Source organism: Callionymus lyra, chromosome 13 (genome assembly GCF_982586985.1).
Source record: "Callionymus lyra chromosome 13, fCalLyr1.hap1.1, whole genome shotgun sequence".
Lineage (NCBI taxonomy): Eukaryota > Metazoa > Chordata > Actinopteri > Syngnathiformes > Callionymidae > Callionymus > Callionymus lyra.
The window spans coordinates 6,060,214-6,082,461 of NC_141830.1; the positions used below are offsets into that span (position 1 = coordinate 6,060,214).

The 22,248-nt window shown below is 42.4% G+C and overlaps 2 protein-coding genes and 7 non-coding genes across 9 annotated transcripts; 8 read left to right on the plus strand and 1 right to left on the minus strand.

Moving 5' to 3' along the window:
- Positions 1-2,123: 2,123 nt before the first annotated feature.
- Positions 2,124-4,389, minus strand: LOC148067098 (E3 SUMO-protein ligase ZBED1-like). Its single transcript, XM_087806354.1, has 2 exons — positions 4,058-4,389; positions 2,124-3,518 (listed from the first exon to the last, which is right to left on the minus strand). The coding sequence occupies exons 1-2, from the start codon at positions 4,181-4,183 to the stop codon at positions 2,124-2,126; spliced, it is 1,521 nt and encodes a 506-aa protein (XP_087662480.1). The 5' UTR covers positions 4,184-4,389.
- An 807-nt stretch (positions 4,390-5,196) lies between these two features.
- Positions 5,197-5,269, plus strand: trnaa-agc (transfer RNA alanine (anticodon AGC)). The gene has a single exon. It is a non-coding gene; the product is annotated as a tRNA-Ala (tRNA).
- Positions 5,270-6,687: 1,418 nt separating this feature from the next.
- Positions 6,688-6,760, plus strand: trnaa-agc (transfer RNA alanine (anticodon AGC)). The gene has a single exon. It is a non-coding gene; the product is annotated as a tRNA-Ala (tRNA).
- A 1,243-nt stretch (positions 6,761-8,003) lies between these two features.
- On the plus strand, positions 8,004-8,076 carry trnaa-agc (transfer RNA alanine (anticodon AGC)). The gene has a single exon. It is a non-coding gene; the product is annotated as a tRNA-Ala (tRNA).
- A 1,985-nt stretch (positions 8,077-10,061) lies between these two features.
- trnaa-agc (transfer RNA alanine (anticodon AGC)) lies at positions 10,062-10,134 on the plus strand. Its single transcript has one exon. It is a non-coding gene; the product is annotated as a tRNA-Ala (tRNA).
- Positions 10,135-12,948: 2,814 nt separating this feature from the next.
- On the plus strand, positions 12,949-13,021 carry trnaa-agc (transfer RNA alanine (anticodon AGC)). The gene has a single exon. It is a non-coding gene; the product is annotated as a tRNA-Ala (tRNA).
- Positions 13,022-13,774: 753 nt separating this feature from the next.
- Positions 13,775-13,939, plus strand: LOC148067104 (U1 spliceosomal RNA). The gene has a single exon (XR_015713261.1). It is a non-coding gene; the product is annotated as a U1 spliceosomal RNA (small nuclear RNA).
- A 2,471-nt stretch (positions 13,940-16,410) lies between these two features.
- On the plus strand, positions 16,411-16,575 carry LOC148067105 (U1 spliceosomal RNA). The gene has a single exon (XR_015713280.1). It is a non-coding gene; the product is annotated as a U1 spliceosomal RNA (small nuclear RNA).
- A 1,374-nt stretch (positions 16,576-17,949) lies between these two features.
- LOC148067106 (uncharacterized) lies at positions 17,950-20,410 on the plus strand. The gene is made up of 6 exons (XM_087806358.1): positions 17,950-18,032; positions 18,721-18,811; positions 18,878-18,964; positions 19,128-19,277; positions 19,486-19,638; positions 20,345-20,410. The coding sequence occupies exons 1-6, from the start codon at positions 17,950-17,952 to the stop codon at positions 20,408-20,410; spliced, it is 630 nt and encodes a 209-aa protein (XP_087662484.1).
- Positions 20,411-22,248: the final 1,838 nt, after the last annotated feature.

The following is a 22,248-nucleotide window of genomic DNA, read 5'->3' on the forward strand; positions in this document are numbered from 1 at the left end:
CACAGGCTGTGATTCGCAGCCTATATTCCAACATCATTATACCTTTCTAGGAGAGATCTGCTCAAAATGCTGCCACACGGGGGAAAAACGCCTTTTTCTCGCCGGTTCCATGATACTAGTAGTAAACCAAAGTTTTCTATAGTCAACAATCCGCCAATCCAAGAGATGTTTCGTTTCCATTGCGTTTCGAGGCCACTTTTATTCTGAGTTTCGCGGGAAGTTCACGAGCGATTACCGAACTGGTCACGTGACGGTTCGGTTCGCGAGGCCTCGAACGTCATCACTACGTCACCACCTACGTAACCAACACACGCCTCGATACACGCTTCATGAAAAAATTCCTGGATTACTCGACACACGCTTCGAAGCCTCGACACAGTCGGTAACATCACTAACCATTTGCATTACATGCTGCTGTCACAGTCTTCAGGCTCACACACCAACAATCTAAAGAGGTCTTAGTTGACCAGACAGTCTTATGGCTTTTATTGTGAATTTTTCAACTCTGAGCACTTTATTTTTACTCAACTATTTCCTGTGTATATCAGTTTTTGTGCTGCACCATCCGACCGACTCTCTCACAGCACTGGCATGAGAGCGGACCAGAGCTGCTTCCTCCATCGCATCAGGCTTCCCACAAGATGTGTATGGAAGTGTGCATCGCTAGCGCTGGTTCCTTGAGTGTTGAATCCCTTCAAACATGTATCAATCAATGACATTGAAATCATGCTAGATAATAAATATCATTCAAGTCACTAAACCGTTGTCTTGTCACTGAGCAGGGGAGTAATGTCCGTGACCGACTAGTTCGCTGTTTGTACGACATTTCTGGGATGAGGTGAGAAATGCATCACAACTGAATCAGTGCAACCACCTCTCACCTGCAGAGAACACAACAGAACTGCTGTTAAACAACAACGAAAAGTAGACGAAGAGGCTGGAAACCATTGTTTAATAACTTAAGGTTTGAATGTAACTAGTTAAAAATGAATAAAAAAAAACTGTTCTGTAACAAACAAAAGATAATTACATACATTAAAAAAAAATACTAAAACAAACATTGGAACATACTAAGGAGATTCACAATTAAACTATACATTATGAACGCATTTGTCTTATAAATTTATCCAAAAAACAACCTAAACTTTCCTTTGATAACGAAGGATAATGAAGATGTTTTCAAAGCACGGTAGTGTCGCGTTTATTTGTTAAATGGATCAAAATGAAGTCAAAGAATACAGAAACATGAACTTACTTCACTCGCTCTGATGAACGTCACAAATAAACATCTTCACTCAGTAGTAAACAAATGTAGCGGAGGAAGTACATGAGTGTGGGCAGGAGGCGGGAGAACATGATTGTTGGAGGGAGTGAGTGATTGGTCAAAAGAAATACCGACAGAGGGATGTGATTGGTCGGGAGCACAGAAGTTAGAGCAAAAGTAGGAGTTAAGTGATTGGTCATTTGTTCTTAAGTTGTACTTACGTTCACCTTACATTGGCAGACATGACAGAATACTGTAGGCGCATGCGAGAGGTAGCAGGTTCGATACCTTCATCCTCCTAAAATACTTATTTTCCAGCTGATTTATTAGTGCTGATCTCTAAAAGACCAGGGTCACCAGGTTTCTGGTGAATGTAAATCCTAACCCGTAAGATAAAGACATTCAGAACCAAATTCATTTCTTGACCCTGTGGATACTTCACTTGCTACTAGGGCTGCCACAAACGATTATTTTGATAGTCGACTAGTCACCGACTATTTTTTTCGATTAGTCGACTAATCGGATAATGCGTAAATTTAATGCATAACATACATCTTATCGCACCAGCATGCAGCTGCTCTTATACAACAATCATTAGCTTTCAGCTTTAAGTGTTTAAGGTATATGCTAACTAAAAATGAAGACAATTAAAATGATAGTTCGTTAAAGCTTTAATGAAATATGTTTGTAACAAACAATTATTTAACTGTGTAGACAGTGCAAACAGGAACAGCTGAGTAAAAGGATAAGGCATTGGCCTTAACAACACAAAAATAAATAGGCCTACTTAAGGCTTAAAAAAGTGCATTTTTTGCTCAGTGCATTCAACTTTACTACACTCTAACTATATAATCCAAAACTACACAATGCTCTTGTTCATAGCCAGGAAAGTTAGCATTTCTACACGTTTAGGCGAAAGGCTTGCTCTCTTTTGAGAGCAGATGTTCCCTGCTGCTGGGAAAATCCGCTCAGACGGGGTGGAGGTTGCAGGGATGCACAGAAAGGATTTTGCTAGCTTTGACAGCGTGGGGAAACGCCCCTCATTTTCACTCCACCATTTCAGAGGATCATCCTTTTTAGAGAGTGTGGCCTCTCCAAAGTACATCCGAACTTCACTGATCACAACTTGGATCTTGCGGTCCTCCTCAGATTCTCCTTCATTTTCACTCAAACTGTCTGTGTCAGACTGAAGGAGGGTTTCCAGAGCACTCTTTCTGCCTGAACCATTGGCCCTCTGCAGTTTTGCATCCTGTGTCCCAGTCGTTTTTCTTTCTTGTACAGCAAGCACTTCAACATACCCCTGCAATCTGTTGCCATCTTCAGGAGTCAAAAACTTCAGTTTTCTGTATCTGGGGTCCAAGGCCGCTGCAAGAATAACTGGATTTTCTTTGTCGGCTGAGATAGTGCAAACACTGCCCCATCTCTGTGTTATCCCTTTTTCTGCACTGGTAATGAAAGATTTCCCTGAGCTTGTCTGGAATTGGCTTTGGTGTACAGCCCGTGTCAGCCCTCTGACCACCTGTGGAAGACCTGAAATGGTTGTGTACTGCTGTCCACTAAGGTAAACAGTAGCGGTCTCAAAAGGCGCCAACCCTTCCTTCAGTTCTTGAAGCAGTTCCCACTGCTCTGGCTTCAAGTCGAAGTAGTGTTTCCCCCTTTGAGTGACCTCGGGATCGGAGAGAGTGGCAGTGAGTGGCCAGCGTTGTTCGAGGAGTCTCTCTATCATATGGAATGTACTGTTCCAACTTGTACTGACATCCTGGACCAGTGCATTTTTCTTAACATTCATTTGCTCCTGTTTCATCTTTACCTTTGTACTAGCCAGCTCACTTCTCTTAAAGTGCTCGACTAGCTGCCTAGCAGCACCTAGTGCTCTGCTGATGGTGTTTTCTTTGAGTGCAGTGTTGACTATTAGCTGGAGTGTGTGTCCAGCACAGCGGATAGAGGCCAATCCATGTTTTTCTTCAAGCAGTCGCATTGCTGCCACCATGTTGGAACCACTGTCATGAACTACTGCTTTTATTTTTCTGGGCAAAATGTCAAACTTTGCTAAAACCTCTTCCATCCATGTCATTATATTTGCACCAGTATGCCTCTCCTCAAGAGGCATGGTGGAAAGATTGAAGGTCTTCATCTTCCAATCTTCAGTCAGGAAATGGCAAGACACACCAAGGTAAGCCTCTGTTGCACGACTGGTCCACACATCAGCAGTCAGAGTGAGGGAACTTTTGATGCCTCTGAGGGTCTCCTTTACCTTAAAGACATGAGATGATTTGGAAGAATAGTAAGCATTAGGAAGAAAATTATATACAGTATCTTTTTTCATAACAATATTTGTCAGTTTATGCATCAAGCTTTACATTTATTTATTAATTCAATAATTCAGTTATCAAATACAGGCAAGTAGGTTAAATAATAAACGTGTGTGTGTGAGTGAGTGAGTGAGTGAGTGTGTGTGTGTGTGTGTGTGTGTGTGTGTGAGAGAGAGAGAGTGTGTGAGTGTGTGTGTGTGTGTGTGTGTGTGTGTGAGAGAGAGAGAGAGAGAGAGTGTGTGTGTGTGTGTGTGTGAGTGAGTGAGTGAGTGAGTGAGTGAGTGTGTGTGTGTGTGTGTGTGTGAGAGAGAGAGAGAGTGTGTGAGTGAGGGGGAGAGAGTGAGTGAGAGATCTATGAACTTTTAGGCTAATTATTAAATCATTTATTTATTTTACTGTGTTATTGTTACTTTGGCAATATTGTTTTATTACATTCATACCAATAAATCACATTGAAATTGAGAGAGAAAGAGAGACTGACCTTCTCAAAGGTTGCATGATATTTCTTCTCCATCAGTGTGGTGAAGTGGGATCTGCCTGGTAGGTAGTTGTCATGATAATCCGGGTTGAACTGTTTAATCGCTAGCTTTGTGACATAGGCGTCCATTGAAGAGGAACGTACTCTCTTGCCACTGAAACATAACGTTAGAAAACATTAGCGTTAACACGTTTCCTATTCAAAACACATCACTGTTAAAACGTTACAAAAAACACATGAAATATGTGTGCTGCTAAGGCTAATGAATCAAATCGTCATCGCTAATGTCAACGTTTACAGCTAGTATCAATATAAATTAGCGCTGTTTACGCTAATGTTAGCAGCTATTTAGCCAGTTCGCTTACCTAGACGACTGTCCCTCTTCATCGTCGTTGTGTGCATCCTTTTCAGGTGCTCGTGCATCGCACGTGTGCTGCCGTGAAAGGCAAGTTCTGCCTTGCAGATCTTGCATTGCACACATTTTTCTTTGTTTTTTTTTAAATGCTCCCAAACTTTTGAGCTCCGCTGCCGCCGGGTAGCCATGATAGCCTACCAGAGCCTGTCTGATAATTCCGGTGACATCACGGTTGACGCAGATTACCACTACTGCGCTGCGCAAGTGTGTCAAGGACAGAAAGGCAGATGCAGCAGTGGAGGATGCCGCAGCAGTTTAGGGAGAAAAAACGAAGTAAAAAAAAAAAAACGACGCGGAGACTATTAAATTAGTTGTCGACTATTTTAATAGTCGACGTAGTCGTGACTAGTCGACTAATCGTGGCAGCCTTACTTGCTACTGAACTATAAAGCTGATGAATTAGTTTGTATTACTGGCAGAAACACAAACTTTCTACTCTAGATCAAAGAACAGAATAAGTTGCTCAACAATTTTATTGCATTAACACAAAGGAACAAGGATGTTAAGATGCTCAAGAATAAGACGGAACTGGGCAATGATTTCTGAACCCAAGAGGCTCTGTCTAAGGGTCCAGAAATGAAAACTGGGCTTTGGTGTTGTACGCCCAGTACAGGCACTGGAAACCCAGGTAAGATTGAAGGCTGCTTTATCGTACCAATTTCACTGGACAAGAATACCTGAACGCAAATGTCCATGACACCATGCAGTTCAGAAGTCAACCACCAGAGGGGGATTAGCTCAGATGGTAGAGCGCTCGCTTAGCATGCGAGAGGTAGCGGGATCGATGCCCGCATCCTCCAGAATACTTATTTTCTCACTTATTTAAAAGTTCTGACGTATAAAACAAGAGATTATATCTCTTCACTGGCATGGGAGCGTCTTGGAATCCCTCAGTCGGAGCTGGCAGATGTTGCGAGGGAGAAGGTCGTTTCGGGCTCTCTGTTGAAGCTGCTGCCCCCGCGACCAGGCGACGGATAAGCGGGTGACGATGGATGGATGGATGGTGTTCTCTCAAGCAACAACTAGGACAAAACAGTTGTGTTCACAAGTTTTGTTGCAATTCTGGTTTGAAACTTTGGGATCTGTGACCTTCAATAGCTCCGTTGGTAGAGCAGAGGACTGTAGTGGTCACTTCAGGCATCCATAGGTCACTTTTCAAATCATTAACTAGGAAGTTTTTAGTTTTGCACCTCACCACCAGAGGGGGGTTAGCTCAGATGGTAGAGCGCTCGCTTAGCATGCGAGAGGTATCTGATGCTGGTACCCTAACCCTGCTAACCCTAACCCAAAAAACAACCTAAACTTTCCTTTGATAACGAAGGATAATGAGATGTTTTCAAAGCACAGTAGTGTTGCGTTTATTTGTTAAATTGATCAAAATGAAGTCAAAGAATACAGAAACATGAACTTACCTCACTCGCTCTGATGAACGTCACAAATAAACATCTTCACTCAGTAGTAAACAAATGTAGCGGAGGAAGTACATGAGTGTGGGCAGGAGGCGGGAGAACATGATTGTTGGAGGGAGTGAGTGATTGGTCAAAAGAAATACCGACAGAGGGATGTGATTGGTCGGGAGCACAGAAGTTAGAGCAAAAGTAAGAGTTAAGTGATTGGTCATTTGTTCTTAAGTTGTACTTACGTTCACCTTACATTGGCAGACATGACAGAATACTGTAGGCGCATGCGAGAGGTAGCAGGTTCGATACCTTCATCCTCCTAAAATACTTATTTTCCAGCTGATTTATTAGTGCTGATGTCTATAAGACCAGTGTCACCAGGTTTCTGGTGAATGTAAATCCTAACCTGTAAGATAAAGACATTCAGAACCAAATTCATTTCTTGACCCTGTGGATACTTCACTTGCTACTGAACTATAAAGCTGATGAATTAGTTTGTATTACTGGCAGAAACACAAACTTTCTACTCTAGATCAAAGAACAGAATAAGTTGCTCAACAATTTTATTGCATTAACACAAAGGAACAAGGATGTTAAGATGCTCAACAATAAGAAGGAACTGAGCAATGATTTCTGAACCAAAGAGGCTCTGTCTAAGGGTCCAGAAATGAAAACTGTGCTTTGGTGTTGTACGCCCAGTACAGGCACTGGAAACCCAGGTACGATTGAAGGCTGCTTTATCGTACCAATTTCACTGGACAAGAATACCTGAACGCAAATGTCCATGACACCATGCAGTTCAGCAACCAACCACCAGAGGGGGATTAGCTCAGATGGTAGAGCGCTCGCTTAGCATGCGAGAGGTAGCGGGATCGATGCCCGCATCCTCCAGAATACTTATTTTCTCGCTTATTTAAAAGTTCTGATGTATAAAACAATATCAAACTACAGTTAAAACTTTGAAGCACAGGTGTCAAACCCATCCAGCAACACACTGAGATGATTTTTGATCCAACCATTCAAGCACATATATTTAAATCAAAAGGGTGACTGAAGACTGTAACCAGTTGATTCTCAGTCAGGTGATGCAATTTAAGCCGATACTTAATTCTTTATCTCATGTTTAATTGACTAATTGTAACAAAAACCTGCATCTATGCCCTTTGGGTGTGTTTGACACCCCTGCTATAAAGTTGATGACCTTGTGAAGGCCTTGTACAATATTTTTGGCTCTCTGCTGCTACCGAAGACATTTTCGGACAAGCAGACCAGGGTCACCAAGTTGCTGGTGAATCCTAACACTGTGAAGCCAAAACCCTAAGACAGAGACCGTGGGAACCAAATGCATTTCTTGATCCTGTGGATACCACTTGTTACTGAACTATAAAGTACATACAAACATTTATCTTACTGGAAGGAAAACAGACTTCCTACTAAAGATCATGGAAGAGCAAATGGTGCTGAAAACAAAAATTCATGTGATAACAATACTACAAAATCCGATGGCATTTTGACATGTGACGTCACATGTATTTCCGGTTTTATTCTAAATAAAATGGTCCGGTGATTTTTTTTCCCAGATGCTATCTGATGTCGTTTTGTCTAATATCACGTTGTTATCACATGCACTTCCGGTTCAATTTGCAATAAAATGGTTCGCTTATTTTTCCCAGACGCTATCTGATGTAGTTTTGTCTGGGGACTTTTATTTTGAAGGTTGACAAAGTTCGATCTGACGGAGGTTTGTCTGAGGCCGTTTTGTCTGATTCCTGACTATGTACATTCCCAAAGTTAGCAAAACTTTGTATTCTTGCTTTTTATTTTTTTTAAACGTGTTCATCTGTAAATCTTCTGCTTGAATTGTGAATTTCCGAACTCAGATAAATAAAACTATCTATCTAATGTTCTTTATAAGTAAGATGTATTAAAGCCTAAGGCTGCTTCGTCTGACGGATGTTTTTCTGAGGCTGCTTCATCTGAAGGATGAAGCCGTTTGGTCTGATACCTGACGATGTCCTAAAATGTACACTGTACAGGTGAGATAGAGGCTGCTTTATCGTACCAATTTCACCAGATAAGAATGCCTGAATGCAAATTTACAAGACACCATGCAGTTCAGAAGTCAACCACCAGAGGGGGATTAGCTCAGATGGTAGAGCGCTCGCTTAGCATGTGAGAGGTAGCGGGATCGATGCCCGCATCCTCCAGAAAAGCTATCTGGATACTTTTCCTGGTTATTTAAAAGTCTCTAAAACAAAAAAACAGTTAAACCTTTGAAGCACAGGTGGGAACTGGCGAGGAAATCTGCGAGCAACGTATACCAAGGAGACACGTTACCTCAGGGATCTAGAAATACGTATTTAGGTTTCAATTCAGACGACAAATCCCAAAAACAACGGAAACAGGGGAAACACTACAAATTCACACAGTCACCTTAGGAACCACCACAAGGTCCTTTTTACAAATAATATCAGTCAACAACTCTGGTAAAGATGGGAAAGCGGAAGGCAATTTCAAAAACCGCAATAAAATGCATCGTTTGCTTCTGTCACTCCGTATGAAAACAATTCAAAGCAACACAAAGCGCTAACCGCAGCCGTTACGCGATGAATCGCAAAAAGCACACTTTCAGTCAACTCAGTGTGTAATGATGGCTTTTTGGATCTTATAAAGATATCAAGTGCCTTCTCACACGTACTTCACACACGTTGCAATCCCAGAGGCGTATGAAACTTGTGTCAAGACTGTAAAGGCAGAACTGAGTGAAGTGGATTTTTTAAGCTAGCACCACCGACATGTGGTCCAGTCGAACCACTGAGCCCTACATGAGTTTTACCCTCCACTTTTTGACAAAAAAATGGGAACTCAATACATGCTGCGTTGAAGTTTCTTGCACATATATTTAAACCAAAAGGGTGAGTGAAGACTGTAAATAGTTGATTGTAACTCTGTCAGGTGATGCAATCTTATGCCGATACATTCTGTAACTCAAGTTTGCATGACTGTAATCTTGACCCTGTGGATACTTCACTTGCTACTGAACAATAAAGCTGATGAATAAGTTTGTATTACTGGCAGAAACACAAACTTTCTACTTTAGATCAAAGAACAGAATAAGTTGCTCAACAATTTTATTGCATTAACACAAAGGAACAAGGATGTTAAGATGCTCAACAATGTGAAGGAACTGAGCAATGATTTCTGAACCCAAGAGGCTCTGTCTAAGGGTCCAGAAATGAAAACAGGGCTTCGGTGTTGTACGCCCAGTACAGGCACTGGAAACCCAGGTACGATTGAAGGCTGCTTTATCGTACCAATTTCACTGGATATGAATGCCTGAATTCAAATTTCCAAGACACCATGCAGTTCAGAAGTCAACCAGCAGAGGGGGATTAGCTCAGATGGTAGAGCGCTCGCTCTAAAACTTTGAAGCACAGGTGTCAAACCCGTCCAGCAACACACTGAGATGATTTTGGATCCAACCATTCAAGCACATATATTTAAACCAAAAGGGTGACTGGAGACTGTAACCAGTTGATTCTCAGTCAGGTGATGCAATTTAAGCCGATACTTAATTCTTTATCTCATGTTTGCTTGACTAGTTGTAACAAAAACCTGCATCTATGCCCTTTGGGTGTGTTTGACACCCCTGCTATGAAGTTGATGACCTTGTGAAGGCCTTGTACAAGATTTTTGGCTCTCTGCTGCTACCGAAGACATTTTCGGACAAGCAGAACAGGGTCACCAAGTTTCTGGTGAATCCTAACACTGTGAAGCCAAAACCCTAAGACAGAGACCGTGGGAACCAATTGCATTTCTTGACCCTGTTGATTCCACTTGCTACTGAACTATAAAGTACATACAAACATTTATCTTTCTGGAAGGAAAACATACTTCCTACTAAAGATCATGGAAGAGCAAAAGGTGCTAAACAGTTATATGGCTTTGACACAAAGGAACAAGGATGTTGAGATGCACAAAACATGTAAATGACCTGAGCAATAATTTCTGACCCCAAGAGGATCTGTCCAAAGGTCCATCAATTTAAACAGGGCTTTGGTCTAGTGCGCCCAGTGCATGTACCGGAAACCCAGGTGAGCTAGAGGCTGCTTTATCGTATCAATTTCACCAGATAAGAATGCCTGAATGCAAATGTCCAAGACACCATGCAGTTCAGAAGTCAACCACCAGAGGGGGATTAGCTCAGATGGTAGAGCGCTCGCTTAGCATGCGAGAGGTAGCGGGATCGATGCCCGCATCCTCCAGAATACTTATTTTCTCACTTATTTAAAAGTTCTGACGTATAAAACAAGAGATTATACCTCTTCACTGGCATGGGAGCGTCTTGGAATCCCTCAGTCGGAGCTGGCAGATGTTGCGAGGGAGAAGGTCGTTTCGGGCTCTCTGTTGAAGCTGCTGCCCCCGCGACCAGGCGACGGATAAGCGGGTGACGATGGATGGATGGATGGTGTTCTCTCAAGCAACAACTAGGACTAAACAGTTGTCTGTTAAAGTTGTGTTCACAAGTTTTGTTGCAATCCTGGTTTGAAACTTTGGGATCTGTGACCTTCAATAGCTCCGTTGGTAGAGCAGAGGACTGTAGTGGTCACTTCAGGCATCCTTAGGTCACTTTTCAAATCATTAACTAGGAAGTTTTTAGTTTTGCACCTCACCACCAGAGGGGGGTTAGCTCAGATGGTAGAGCGCTCACTTAGCATGCGAGAGGTATCTGATGCTGGTACCCTAACCCTGCTAACCCTAACCCAAAAAACAACCTAAACTTTCCTTTGATAACGAAGGATAATGAAGATGTTTTCAAAGCACAGTAGTGTCGCGTTTATTTGTTAAATGGATCAAAATGAAGTCAAAGAATACAGAAACATGAACTTACCTCACTCGCTCTGATGAACGTCACAAATAAACATCTTCACTCAGTAGTAAACAAATGTAGCGGAGGAAGTACATGAGTGTGGGCAGGAGGCGGGAGAACATGATTGTTGGAGGGAGTGAGTGATTGGTCAAAAGAAATACCGACAGAGGGATGTGATTGGTCGGGAGCACAGAAGTTAGAGCAAAAGTAAGAGTTAAGTGATTGGTCATTTGTTCTTAAGTTGTACTTACAATCACCTTACATTGGCAGACATGACAGAATACTGTAGGCGCATGCGAGAGGTAGCAGGTTCGATACCTTCATCCTCCTAAAATACTTATTTTCCAGCTGATTTATTAGTGCTGATCTCTATAAGACCAGGGTCACCGGGTTTCTGGTGAATGTAAATCCTAACCTGTAAGATAAAGACATTCAGAGCCAAATTCATTTCTTGACCCTGTGGATACTTCACTTTCTACTGAACAATAAAGCTGATGAATAAGTTTGTATTACTGGCAGAAACACAAACTTTCTACTCTAGATCAAAGAACAGAATAAGTTGCTCAACAATTGTATTGCATTGACACAAAGGAAGAAGGATGTTAAGATGCTCAACAATGTGAAGGAACTGAGCAATGATTTCTGAACCAAAGAGGCTCTGTCTAAGGGTCCAGAAATGAAAACTGGGCTTTGGTGTTGTACGCCCAGTACAGGCACTGGAAACCCAGGTAAGATTGAAGGCTGCTTTATCGTACCAATTTCACTGGACAAGAATACCTGAACGCAAATGTCCATGACACCATGCAGTTCAGCAACCAACCACCAGAGGGGGATTAGCTCAGATGGTAGAGCGCTCGCTTAGCATGCGAGAGTAAGTAAGTAAGTAAGTAATATTTATTTATATAGCGCTTTTCGAGACCAGGGTCACAAAGCGCTTTAACAATCAAAACAATACTCAAAACAGTACATACTTCAAAGATCAAGACAACACCGAGAACAACACAGGAGTTCGAGAAATTCAAGGAAAAGCCTGAACAAATAGAAACGTCTTAAGATGTTTCTTAAAGGAGTCAGTAGACTCCATCAAGCGCAAAGAGAGAGGAAGATTGTTCCAAAGCTTAGGAGCAACAGCCTGAAAAGATTTCTCTCCTCTGGTCCTGAGCCGTGTGCATGGAACCATAAGTAGCGGGATCGATGCCCGCATACTCCAGAATACTTATTTTTCCTGCTTATTTTAAAGTGCCGATCTCCAAAAGACTATAGGTTAGAAAGAACTTTATTGTGGAGGCCTTGTACAAGATTTTTGGCTCTCTGCTGCTACAGAAGAAATTTTCGGACACGCAGACCAGGGTCACCAAGTTGCTGGTGAATCCTAACACTGTGAAGCCAAAACCCTAAGACAGAGACCGTGGGAACCAAATGCATTTCTTGACCCTGTTGATACCACTTGTTACTAAACTATAAAGTACATACAAACATTTATCTTACTGGAAGGAAAACATACTTCCTACTAAAGATCATGGAAGAGCAAATGGTGCTGAAAACAAAAATTCATGTGATAACAATACTACAAAATCCGATGGCATTTTGACATGTGACGTCACATGTATTTCCGGTTTTATTCTAAATAAAATGGTCCGGTGATTTTTTTCCCAGATGCTATCTGATGTCGTTTTGTCTAATATCACGTTGTTATCACATGCACTTCCGGTTCAATTTGCAATAAAATGGTTCGCTTATTTTTCCCAGACGCTATCTGATCTAGTTTTGTCTGGGGACTTTTATTTTGAAGGTTGACAAAGTTCGATCTGACGGAGGTTTGTCTGATGCCGTTTGGTCTGATTCCTGACTATGTACATTCCCAAAGTTAGCAAAACTTTGTATTCTTGCCTTTTTTTTTTTTAAACGTGTTCATCTGTAAATCTTCTGCTTGAATTGTGAATTTCCGAACTCAGATAAATAAAACTATCTATTTAATGTTCTTTATAAGTAAGATATATTAAAGCCTAAGGCTGCTTCGTCTGACGGATGTTTTTCTGAGGCTGCTTCATCTGAAGGATGAAGCCGTTTGGTCTGATACCTGACGATGTCCTAAAATGTACACTGTACAGGTGAGATAGAGGCTGCTTTATCGTACCAATTTCACCAGATAAGAATGCCTGAATGCAAATTTACAAGACACCATGCAGTTCAGAACTCAACCACCAGAGGGGGATTAGCTCAGATGGTAGAGCGCTCGCTTAGCATGCGAGAGGTAGCGGGATCGATGCCCGCATCCTCCAGAATACTTATTTTCTCACTTATTTAAAAGTTCTGACGTATAAAACAAGAGATTATATCTCTTCACTGGCATGGGAGCGTCTTGGAATCCCTCAGTCGGAGCTGGCAGATGTTTCGAGGGAGAAGGTCGTTTCGGGCTCTCTGTTGAAGCTGCTGCCCCCGCGACCAGGCGACGGATAAGCGGGTGACGATGGATGGATGGATGGTGTTCTCTCAAGCAACAACTAGGACTAAACAGTTGTCTGTTGCAATCCTGGTTTGAAACTTTGGGATCTGTGACCTTCAATAGCTCCGTTGGTAGAGCAGAGGACTGTAGTGGTCACTTCAGGCATCCTTAGGTCACTTTTCAAATCATTAACTAGGAAGTTTTTAGTTTTGCACCTCACCACCAGAGGGGGGTTAGCTCAGATGGTAGAGCGCTCGCTTAGCATGCGAGAGGTATCTGATGCTGGTACAATCTTTTCATCTTTTAAAGATGTGTCAACCTTGGCTAAGTGACTGTTGATTGTTGTTTTCCTGAGGGGGGAGGGGAGCTCCTCTATGCGCTGTTCTTGCAATGCATCCTGGGTAAAGTACTTATTCTTCCTGGTAAATGTGTTTAAACGTCTTTAGTTTGTACATTTTCTCGCACATGTAATGAAGCTTTTATTCAGGAACAGCGTTTGATTGTATTAATACTATTATATTGTATTATTCTCCACGAGTGTGTGTGTTGTGCTCACGAGTCACTGCAGTACTGCAGGCGTGTACAACTCATACTTACCTGGCAGGGGAGATACCATGATCAAGAAGGTGGTTCACCCAGGGCGAGGCTCAGCCATTGCACTTTAGGTTGTGCTGACCCCTGCGAATTCCCCAAATGTGGGAATCTCGACTGCATAATTTCTGGTAGTGGGGGACTGCGTTCGCGCTCTCCCCTGATCTCGTTGTACAAAGAAAGCTGTTTCATGTCTTCTAAATATAACCATTTGCATTACATGCTGCTGTCACTAGTGATGGCGAGATGAAGCCTCATGAAGCACTGAAGCCTCCCAGCCGAGTAGTTCATCTTTGGAGCAAAGCCTCGTGAGGCTTCATTTGCACGACCATGCCATCATGTGGACAATTGGGAGCATTGCATCTTTGTGCGCAAATCATTCTGATATTAAAAAATGTGCTTGATAACCTTGTTTTTTTAAAATAATTATTCATTTTAATTTAAATGGTCGTCTCCAAGCTCTCATGCAGGCCCTATAATGCCTCAGCATTGATGAAGTGTTGTTGTTGTATCCAATTTCCTGGGAACACAACAGACACTTCACCTTATCAAAATGAAAAAAAAAAAGATGGATATAAGTACAAGGCATGTCCAATGGAAACTATATATATATATATATATATATATACACCCATTATTATCTTTTATATATATATATATATATATAAACAATTTCCCAAAGGAGACCTCCTGAGGGATCAATAAAGTTGTACCTTACCTTACCTTACCTTACCTTATATATATATATATATATACTTTATATGTGTATATATAAAATATAATAACGGGTCTGTGTGTATATATATATGTATATATATATATATACTGTATATAGTATATATAATAATGGGTGTGTGTATGTGTCTGTGAGAATATATTAATCACAGGCTGTGATTCACAGCATATATTCCAACATCATTATACCTTTCTAGGAGAGATCTGCTCAAAATGCTGCCACACGGGGGAAAAACGCCTTTTTCTCGCCGGTTCCATGATACTAGTAGTAAACCAAAGTTTGCTATAGTCAACAATCCGCCAATCCAAGAGATGTTTCGTTTCCATTGCGTTTCGAGGCCACTTTTATTCTGAGTTTCGCGGGAAGTTCACGAGCGATTACCGAACTGGTCACGTGACGGTTCGGTTCGCGAGGCCTCGAACGTCATCACTACGTCACCACCTATGTAACCAACACACGCCTCGATACACGCTTCATGAAAAAATTACTCGATTACTCGACACACGCTTCGAAGCCTCGACACAGTCGGTAACATCACTAACCATTTGCATTACATGCTGCTGTCACAGTCTTCAGGCTCACACATCAACAATCTAAAGAGGTCTTAGTTGACCAACCAGTTATTATGCGCTTTTATTGTGAATTTTTCAACTCTGAGCACTTTATTTTTACTCAACTACTTCCTGTGTTTTTCTCTCGAGCGACAACTATGACGAAAATCCTAACCTGTAAGACAAAGACATTCAGAACCAAATTCATTTCTTGACCCTGTGGATACTTCACTTTCTACTGAACTATAAAGTTGATGAATAAGTTTGTATTACTAGCAGAAACACAAACTTTCTACTCTAGATCAAAGAACAGAATAAGTTGCTCAACAATTTTATTGCATTAACACAAAGGAACAAGGATGTTAAGATGCTCAACAATAAGAAGGAACTGAGCAATGATTTCTGAACCAAAGAGACTCTGTCTAAGGGTCCAGAAATGAAAACTGGGCTTTGGTGTTGTACGCCCAGTACAGGCACTGGAAACCCAGGTAAAATTGAAGGTCGTGGAAATGAATCAAATGAGGTGGTTCGGGCATCTCTTGAGGATGCCCCCCGGGCACCTCCCTTTGAAGGTGTTCCAGAAGCGTCCAGCTGGGAGGAGACCAAGGGGTCGACCCAGGACCAGGTGGAGAGATTATATCTCTTCACTGGCATGGGAGCGTCTTGGAATCCCTCAGTCGGAGCTGGCAGATGTTGCGAGGGAGAAGGTCTTTTCAGGCTCGCTGTTGAAGCTGCTGCCCCCGCGACCAGGCGACGGATAAGCGGGTGACGATGGATGGATGGATGGTGTTCTCTCAAGCAACAATTAGGACTAAACAGAGTTGTCTGTTAAAGTTGTGTTCACAAGTTTTGTTGCAATCCTGGTTTGAAACTTTGGGATCTGTGACCTTCAATAGCTCCGTTGGTAGAGCAGAGGACTGTAGTGGTCACTTCAGGCATCCTTAGGTCACTTTTCAAATCATTAACTAGTCTTTAGTTTTGCACCTCACCACCAGAGGGGGGTTAGCTCAGATGGTAGAGCGCTCGCTTAGCATGTGAGAGGTATCTGATGCTGGTACAATCTTTTCATCTTTTAAAGATGTGCCAACGACTGTGGATTGTTGTTTTCCTGAGGGGGGAGGGGAGCTCCTCTATGCGCTGTTCTTGCAATGCATCCTGGGTAAAGTACTTATTCTTCCTGGTAAATGTGTTTAAACGTCTTTAGTTTGTACATTTTCTCACACATGTAATGAAGCTTTTATTCAGGAACAACATTTGATTATATTAATACTATTATATTGTATTATTCTCCATGAGTGTGTGTGTTGTGCTCACGAGTCACTGCAGTACTGCAGGCGTGTACAACTCATACTTACCTGGCAGGGGAGATACCATGATCAAGAAGGTGGTTCACCCAGGGCGAGGCTCAGCCATTGCACTTTAGGTTGTGCTGACCCCTGCGAATTCTCCAAATGTGGGAATCTCGACTGCATAATTTCTGGTAGTGGGGGACTGCGTTCGCGCTCTCCCCTGATCTCGTTGTACAAAGAAAGCTGTTTCATGTCTTCTGAATATAACCATTTGCATTACATGCTGCTGTCACTAGTGATGGCGAGATGAAGCCTCATGAAGCACTGAAGCCTCCCAGCCGAGTAGTTCATCTTTGGAGCAAAGCCTCGTGAGGCTTCATTTGCACGACCATGCCATCATGTGGACAATTGGGAGCATTGCATCTTTGTGCGCAAATGATTCTGATATTAAAAAATGTGCTTGACAACCTTGTTTTTTTTAAAATAATTATTCATTTTTATTTAAATGGTCGTCTCCAAGCTCTCATGCAGGCCCTATAATGCCTCAGCATTGATGAAGTGTTGTTGTTGTATCCAATTTCCTGGGAACACAACAGACACTTCACCTTATCAAAATGAAAAAAAAAAAGATGGATATAAGTACAAGGCATGTCCAATGGAAACTATATATATATATACACCCATTATTATCTTTTATATATATATACTTTATATGTGTATATATAAAATATAATAATGGGTCTGTGTGTATATATATATGTATATATATATATATACTGTATATAGTATATATAATAATGGGTGTGTGTATGTGTCTGTGAGAATATATTAATCACAGGCTGTGATTCGCAGCCTATATTCCAACTTCATTATACCTTTCTAGGAGAGATCTGCTCAAAATGCTGCCACACGGGGGAAAAACGCCTTTTTCTCGCCGGTTCCATGATACTAGTAGTAAACCAAAGTTTGCTATAGTCAACAATCCGCCAATCCAAGAGATGTTTCGTTTCCATTGCGTTTCGAGGCCACTTTTATTCTGAGTTTCGCGGGAAGTTCACGAGCGATTACCGAAACGGTCACGTGACGGTTCGGTTCGCGAGGCCTCGAACGTCATCACTACGTCACCACCTACGTAACCAACACACGCCTCGATACACGCTTCATGAAAAAATTCCTGGATTACTCGACACACGCTTCGAAGCCTCGACACAATCGGTAACATCACTAGTCTTAGTTGACCAGACAGTCTTATGATGGGCTTTTATTGTGATTTTTTTCACTCTGAGCACTTTATTTTTACTCAACTATTTCCTGTGTTTTTCTCTCAAGCGACAACTAGGACGAAAAATTGTTTTTGTGTTACATCACTTGATATGTGACCTTCGATGGCGCTACCCATCGCACGTCAGACTGTCTTCTCTCGACCAATCGTGTAACAGAGTTCCTTTAAGTGAAAAACCAATCATGAAGCAGAGGTGCTCTCAGCTCGACCAATCGTGTAACAGAGTTCCTTTAAGCGAAAACCAATCATGAAGCAGAGGGGGCTCGAGTGAGCCTGACCAATCACAGGCGCTAAACCCTCCCCCCCTGCGCGCGCATGAACTTGCTCATCTACCGACCCCCTCCCTCGCTACTTCATTTGCGTCACAAGGAGCGATTGCAGACTGTTACATTGAGAAGGTAAGTTTTTAATATTAAGGATTACTATCTAGCCATGTAAATAACATTTTATGTTTATTTTCTTGCATAAAATGTCGTGCATGCAACGCTAGTTATAACACACTACTTTTCAAAATATTTGTCACTACCCACGTTAGCTTTAATGTATGAATGAAATCCGCTTTAAATACATGTCAGTAATTTAACCAGAAAAATATTTCTAACTTTTATAACAAATAATCTATTTTTTGTCTGTGTTTTTGCCCGTCGAAGTAGGGCTTTGTTTCTTGTCTCCCGTTAATAACAATTACGCGCAAGGAGCAGTTATCTTACAAGAGTTTAATGATTTAAAGTCGAATAAAATTAAAAAATAAAATAAAATATTATGTTTAACATTTCCATGGTAAGAATAGGCATTGTGTTTTCGTTTTTCTACAGTTATTGGGGTGTTTTACAAACAGAATTTATTGTTTTTAAACAGAGTTTATTGTTTTTAAACAGAGTTTTACACGTTTTTAAACAGAGTTCTACACGTTTTACAAAGCATGCAGCCTTAGAAATTATAATATATTATAATTCACTTCTTTTTGCTTAATAAAAATGAGAAATTTGGGGATTTAATTTAACTTTATTACTTCCACAACAGATGAGTGCTAGACCAAAGTCCCACAAGCCCATGGGGGATGGTGAATGGACGGCCAGGTTGAAGGAAGGCCTTTGCCAATACAGGCGTCTGGCCCTCTGGAGCAGGCAACAGACCAGCTCCACGGCAGCGGAAGTGGCATGACCTCTATCAGAAGGTAAAAAATTATACATTCGTAAATACTTATAAACTGTGAGTAAATAACGCCAAAATATCTCCTCAGATTGAGAAGTGCCCTTTGCAGACCCGTGGACAAACTGTCCTGTTCGGAGGATCCACTGCCTGCTCTTGTGGCTTTCACGCCTCTAAAGTAATCTTTTTATTCATATAACATAAACACATGAGATTACATTGTGAGCTGAACATCAGCATGACGGTCATGTGTCGAATATTAGTTACTCTCAGCATTATGTTATGTTATAACACTATAACATTGCTGTCCTAATGCTACATTATTGCTGTTGTCAATCCAGTCGGGCCCTGCAACAACAACATCGGTGTCCCATGCTACCACCTCAACAGCAGTAGCAGCTGGGACATCAAGAGAAGGAACCGGGCCCTCACAGACTGAGGCTTTGGCGACGCCACGGTCATTCTTGAGACCTCCTCCCAGTTTATCGATGGTGAATAATAGTCTTTTTTTATTTCATTGTGCTCTTATCATTATGGTCTTGAAGTCTAACAAATGTCAAACACCCATTCATAATAATATAGTTACACACCTATAATACATGCATCTGGTTTCTTTATCTCTGCCCACAGTTAGACACAACACTTGTGAAATTGTATGGAGCATCAATCATGATCTAATACATTTTTTTCTTTTTGTAGTTCACAAAGTCTCGCTTTGGAGGGTCCAAGTCAGCTCTACTAAAGCCTAATTTAGTGAGCCGCAGCCCAAGTCCTTCTCCTCCACCACCACCCAAGCTTCCTAGCTCTGCTCCACGCAGCCCTGCTCCACGCAGCCCTGCTCCACGCAGCCCTGCTCCACCCCGCCCTGCTCCACCCCGCCCTGCTCCACGCAGCCCTGCTCCACGCAGCCCTGCTCCACCCCGCCCTGCTCCACGCAGCCCTGCTCCACCCCGCCCTGCTCCACCCCGCCCTGCTCCACGCAGCCCTGCTCCACCCCGCCCTGCTCCACCCCGCCCTGCTCCACCCAGCCCTGCTCCACGCAGCCCTGCTCCACGCAGCCCTGCTCCACCCTGCCTTGCTCCACCCAGCCCTGCTCCACGCAGCCCTGCTCCACGCAGCCCTGCTCCACCCCGCCCTGCTCCACGCAGCCCTGCTCCACCCCGCCCTGCTCCACCCCGCCCTGCTCCACGCAGCCCTGCTCCACCCCGCCCTGCTCCACCCCGCCCTGCTCCACCCAGCCCTGCTCCACGCAGCCCTGCTCCACGCAGCCCTGCTCCACCCTGCCTTGCTCCACCCAGCCCTGCTCCACGCAGCCCTGCTCCACGCAGCCCTGCTCCACGCAGCCCTGCTCCACCCTGCCTTGCTCCACCCAGCCCTGCTCCACGCAGCCCTGCTCCACCCAGCCCTGCTCCACGCAGCCCTGCTCCACGCAGCCCTGCTCCACCCTGCCTTGCTCCACCCAGCCCTGCTCCACGCAGCCCTGCTCCACGCAGCCCTGCCTTTCCCCAACCAAGGATGCTCCTAGTGACACCATCCGCCCTTAGTGGGCCCTCTCTAGGAGTCTTCCTCTGTGCCTCTCCTGCACCTGTACATGCACCTGCTCCAGCTCCGGTTAGAAGGGTGAACCGCAAGGAGGAGCACAACAGCTGTAAAAAATGTGGGCAGTTTAGGACAAAGGAGACTGGGCACAGTCAGTATCAGGGGAAAATGTACTGCCCTTCGACTGAGACTGTTCCTAAAGAGAAGTGGCTTGAGGATATTAAAAAAATATATATAATATGTATTGTATATAAAATATTTGTTTTTTTTACTGGTTTTGGGTTGATGTGTAAATTTTTCTTGTGTGTTTTACTAAATTAAACATATATATATATTGAAACATCTGTTTGTGTTTTGCATGTTTCATCACATCACAAGAAAGAAAAGCAGAATATGTATCAACTTCCCTTAACATAACCAACATATTTTATTTAAATACAATGCCCATAGTTGATAAAAACTGTCAATAGCATAACAACGATCACTAAAAATGGGATAAATTCAGTTTCCTGAATATTTCCCTTTCCCCTCCTTTTTTTCTCTTTTTTTCCTCTTTTTTCCTCTTTTTTCTTCTTTTTTCTTCCTCCCCCTTCTCCCCTCTTCTCTTCCTTCTTCCCCCCCCTTAACAGACTAACGTGCGCCAGCTTTGGCGCAGTTGGTAGAGCGGAGGACTGTAGTGGTCACATCAGACATCCTTAGGTCGCTGGTTCAAATCCTGCTCGAAGGACTTTTTCTTCAGTTGTGCTGACCTGCGATTTTCCCAAATGTGGGCTTCTGGACAATTTGACAGTGACAATCAGGAATAGTAAACAGATAGTAAACAATACAATAATAATAGATAAAAAATAGTATCTTGCCTGTGTACTTTCCAGAACTGCAGTGATGTGTATATCAGTTTTTGTGCTGCACCATCCGACCGACTCTCTCACAGCACTGGCATGAGAGCGGACCAGAGCTGCTTCCTCCATCGCATCAGGCTTCCCACAAGATGTGTATGGAAGTGTGCATCGCTAGCGCTGGTTCCTTGAGTGTTGAATCCCTTCAAACATGTATCAATCAATGACATTGAAATCATGCTAGATAATAAATATCATTCAAGTCATTAAACCGTTGTCTTGTCACTGAGCAGGGGAGTAATGTCCGTGACCGACTAGTTCGCTGTTTGTACGACATTTCTGGGATGAGGTGAGAAATGCATCACAACTGAATCAGTGCAACCACCTCTCACCTGCAGAGAACACAACAGAACTGCTGTTAAACAACAACGAAAAGTAGACGAAGAGGCTGGAAACCATTGTTTAATAACTTAAGGTTTGAATGTTACTAGTTAAAAATGAATTAAAAAAAAACGTTCTGTATCAAACAAAAGATAATAATAATTCACAATTAAACTATACAGTATGAACGCATTTGTCTTGTAAATTTATCCAAAAAACAACCTAAACTTTCCTTCGATAACAGAGGATAATGAAGATGTTTTCAAAGCACAGTAGTGTCGCGTTTATTTGTTAAATTGATCAAAATGAAGTCAAAGAATACAGAAACATGAACTTACCTCACTCGCTCTGATGAACGTCACAAATAAACATCTTCACTCAGTAGTAAATGTAGTGGAGGAAGTACATGAGTGTGGGCAGGAGGCGGGAGAACATGATTGTTGGAGGGAGTGAGTGATTGGTCAAAAGAAATACAGACAGAGGGATGTGATTGGTCGGGAGCACAGAAGTTAGAGCAAAAGTAAGAGTTAAGTGATTGGTCATTTGTTCTTAAGTTGTTCTTATATTCACCTTACATTCAAGATTCAAGATTCAAAGTGTTTATTGTCATATACATCGAGAAACACGTTTCCCTATGCAATGAAATTCTTTCTTTGCCGTCCCTCCACAAATATCGGCGTAACAAAAAAATATATATATATATATA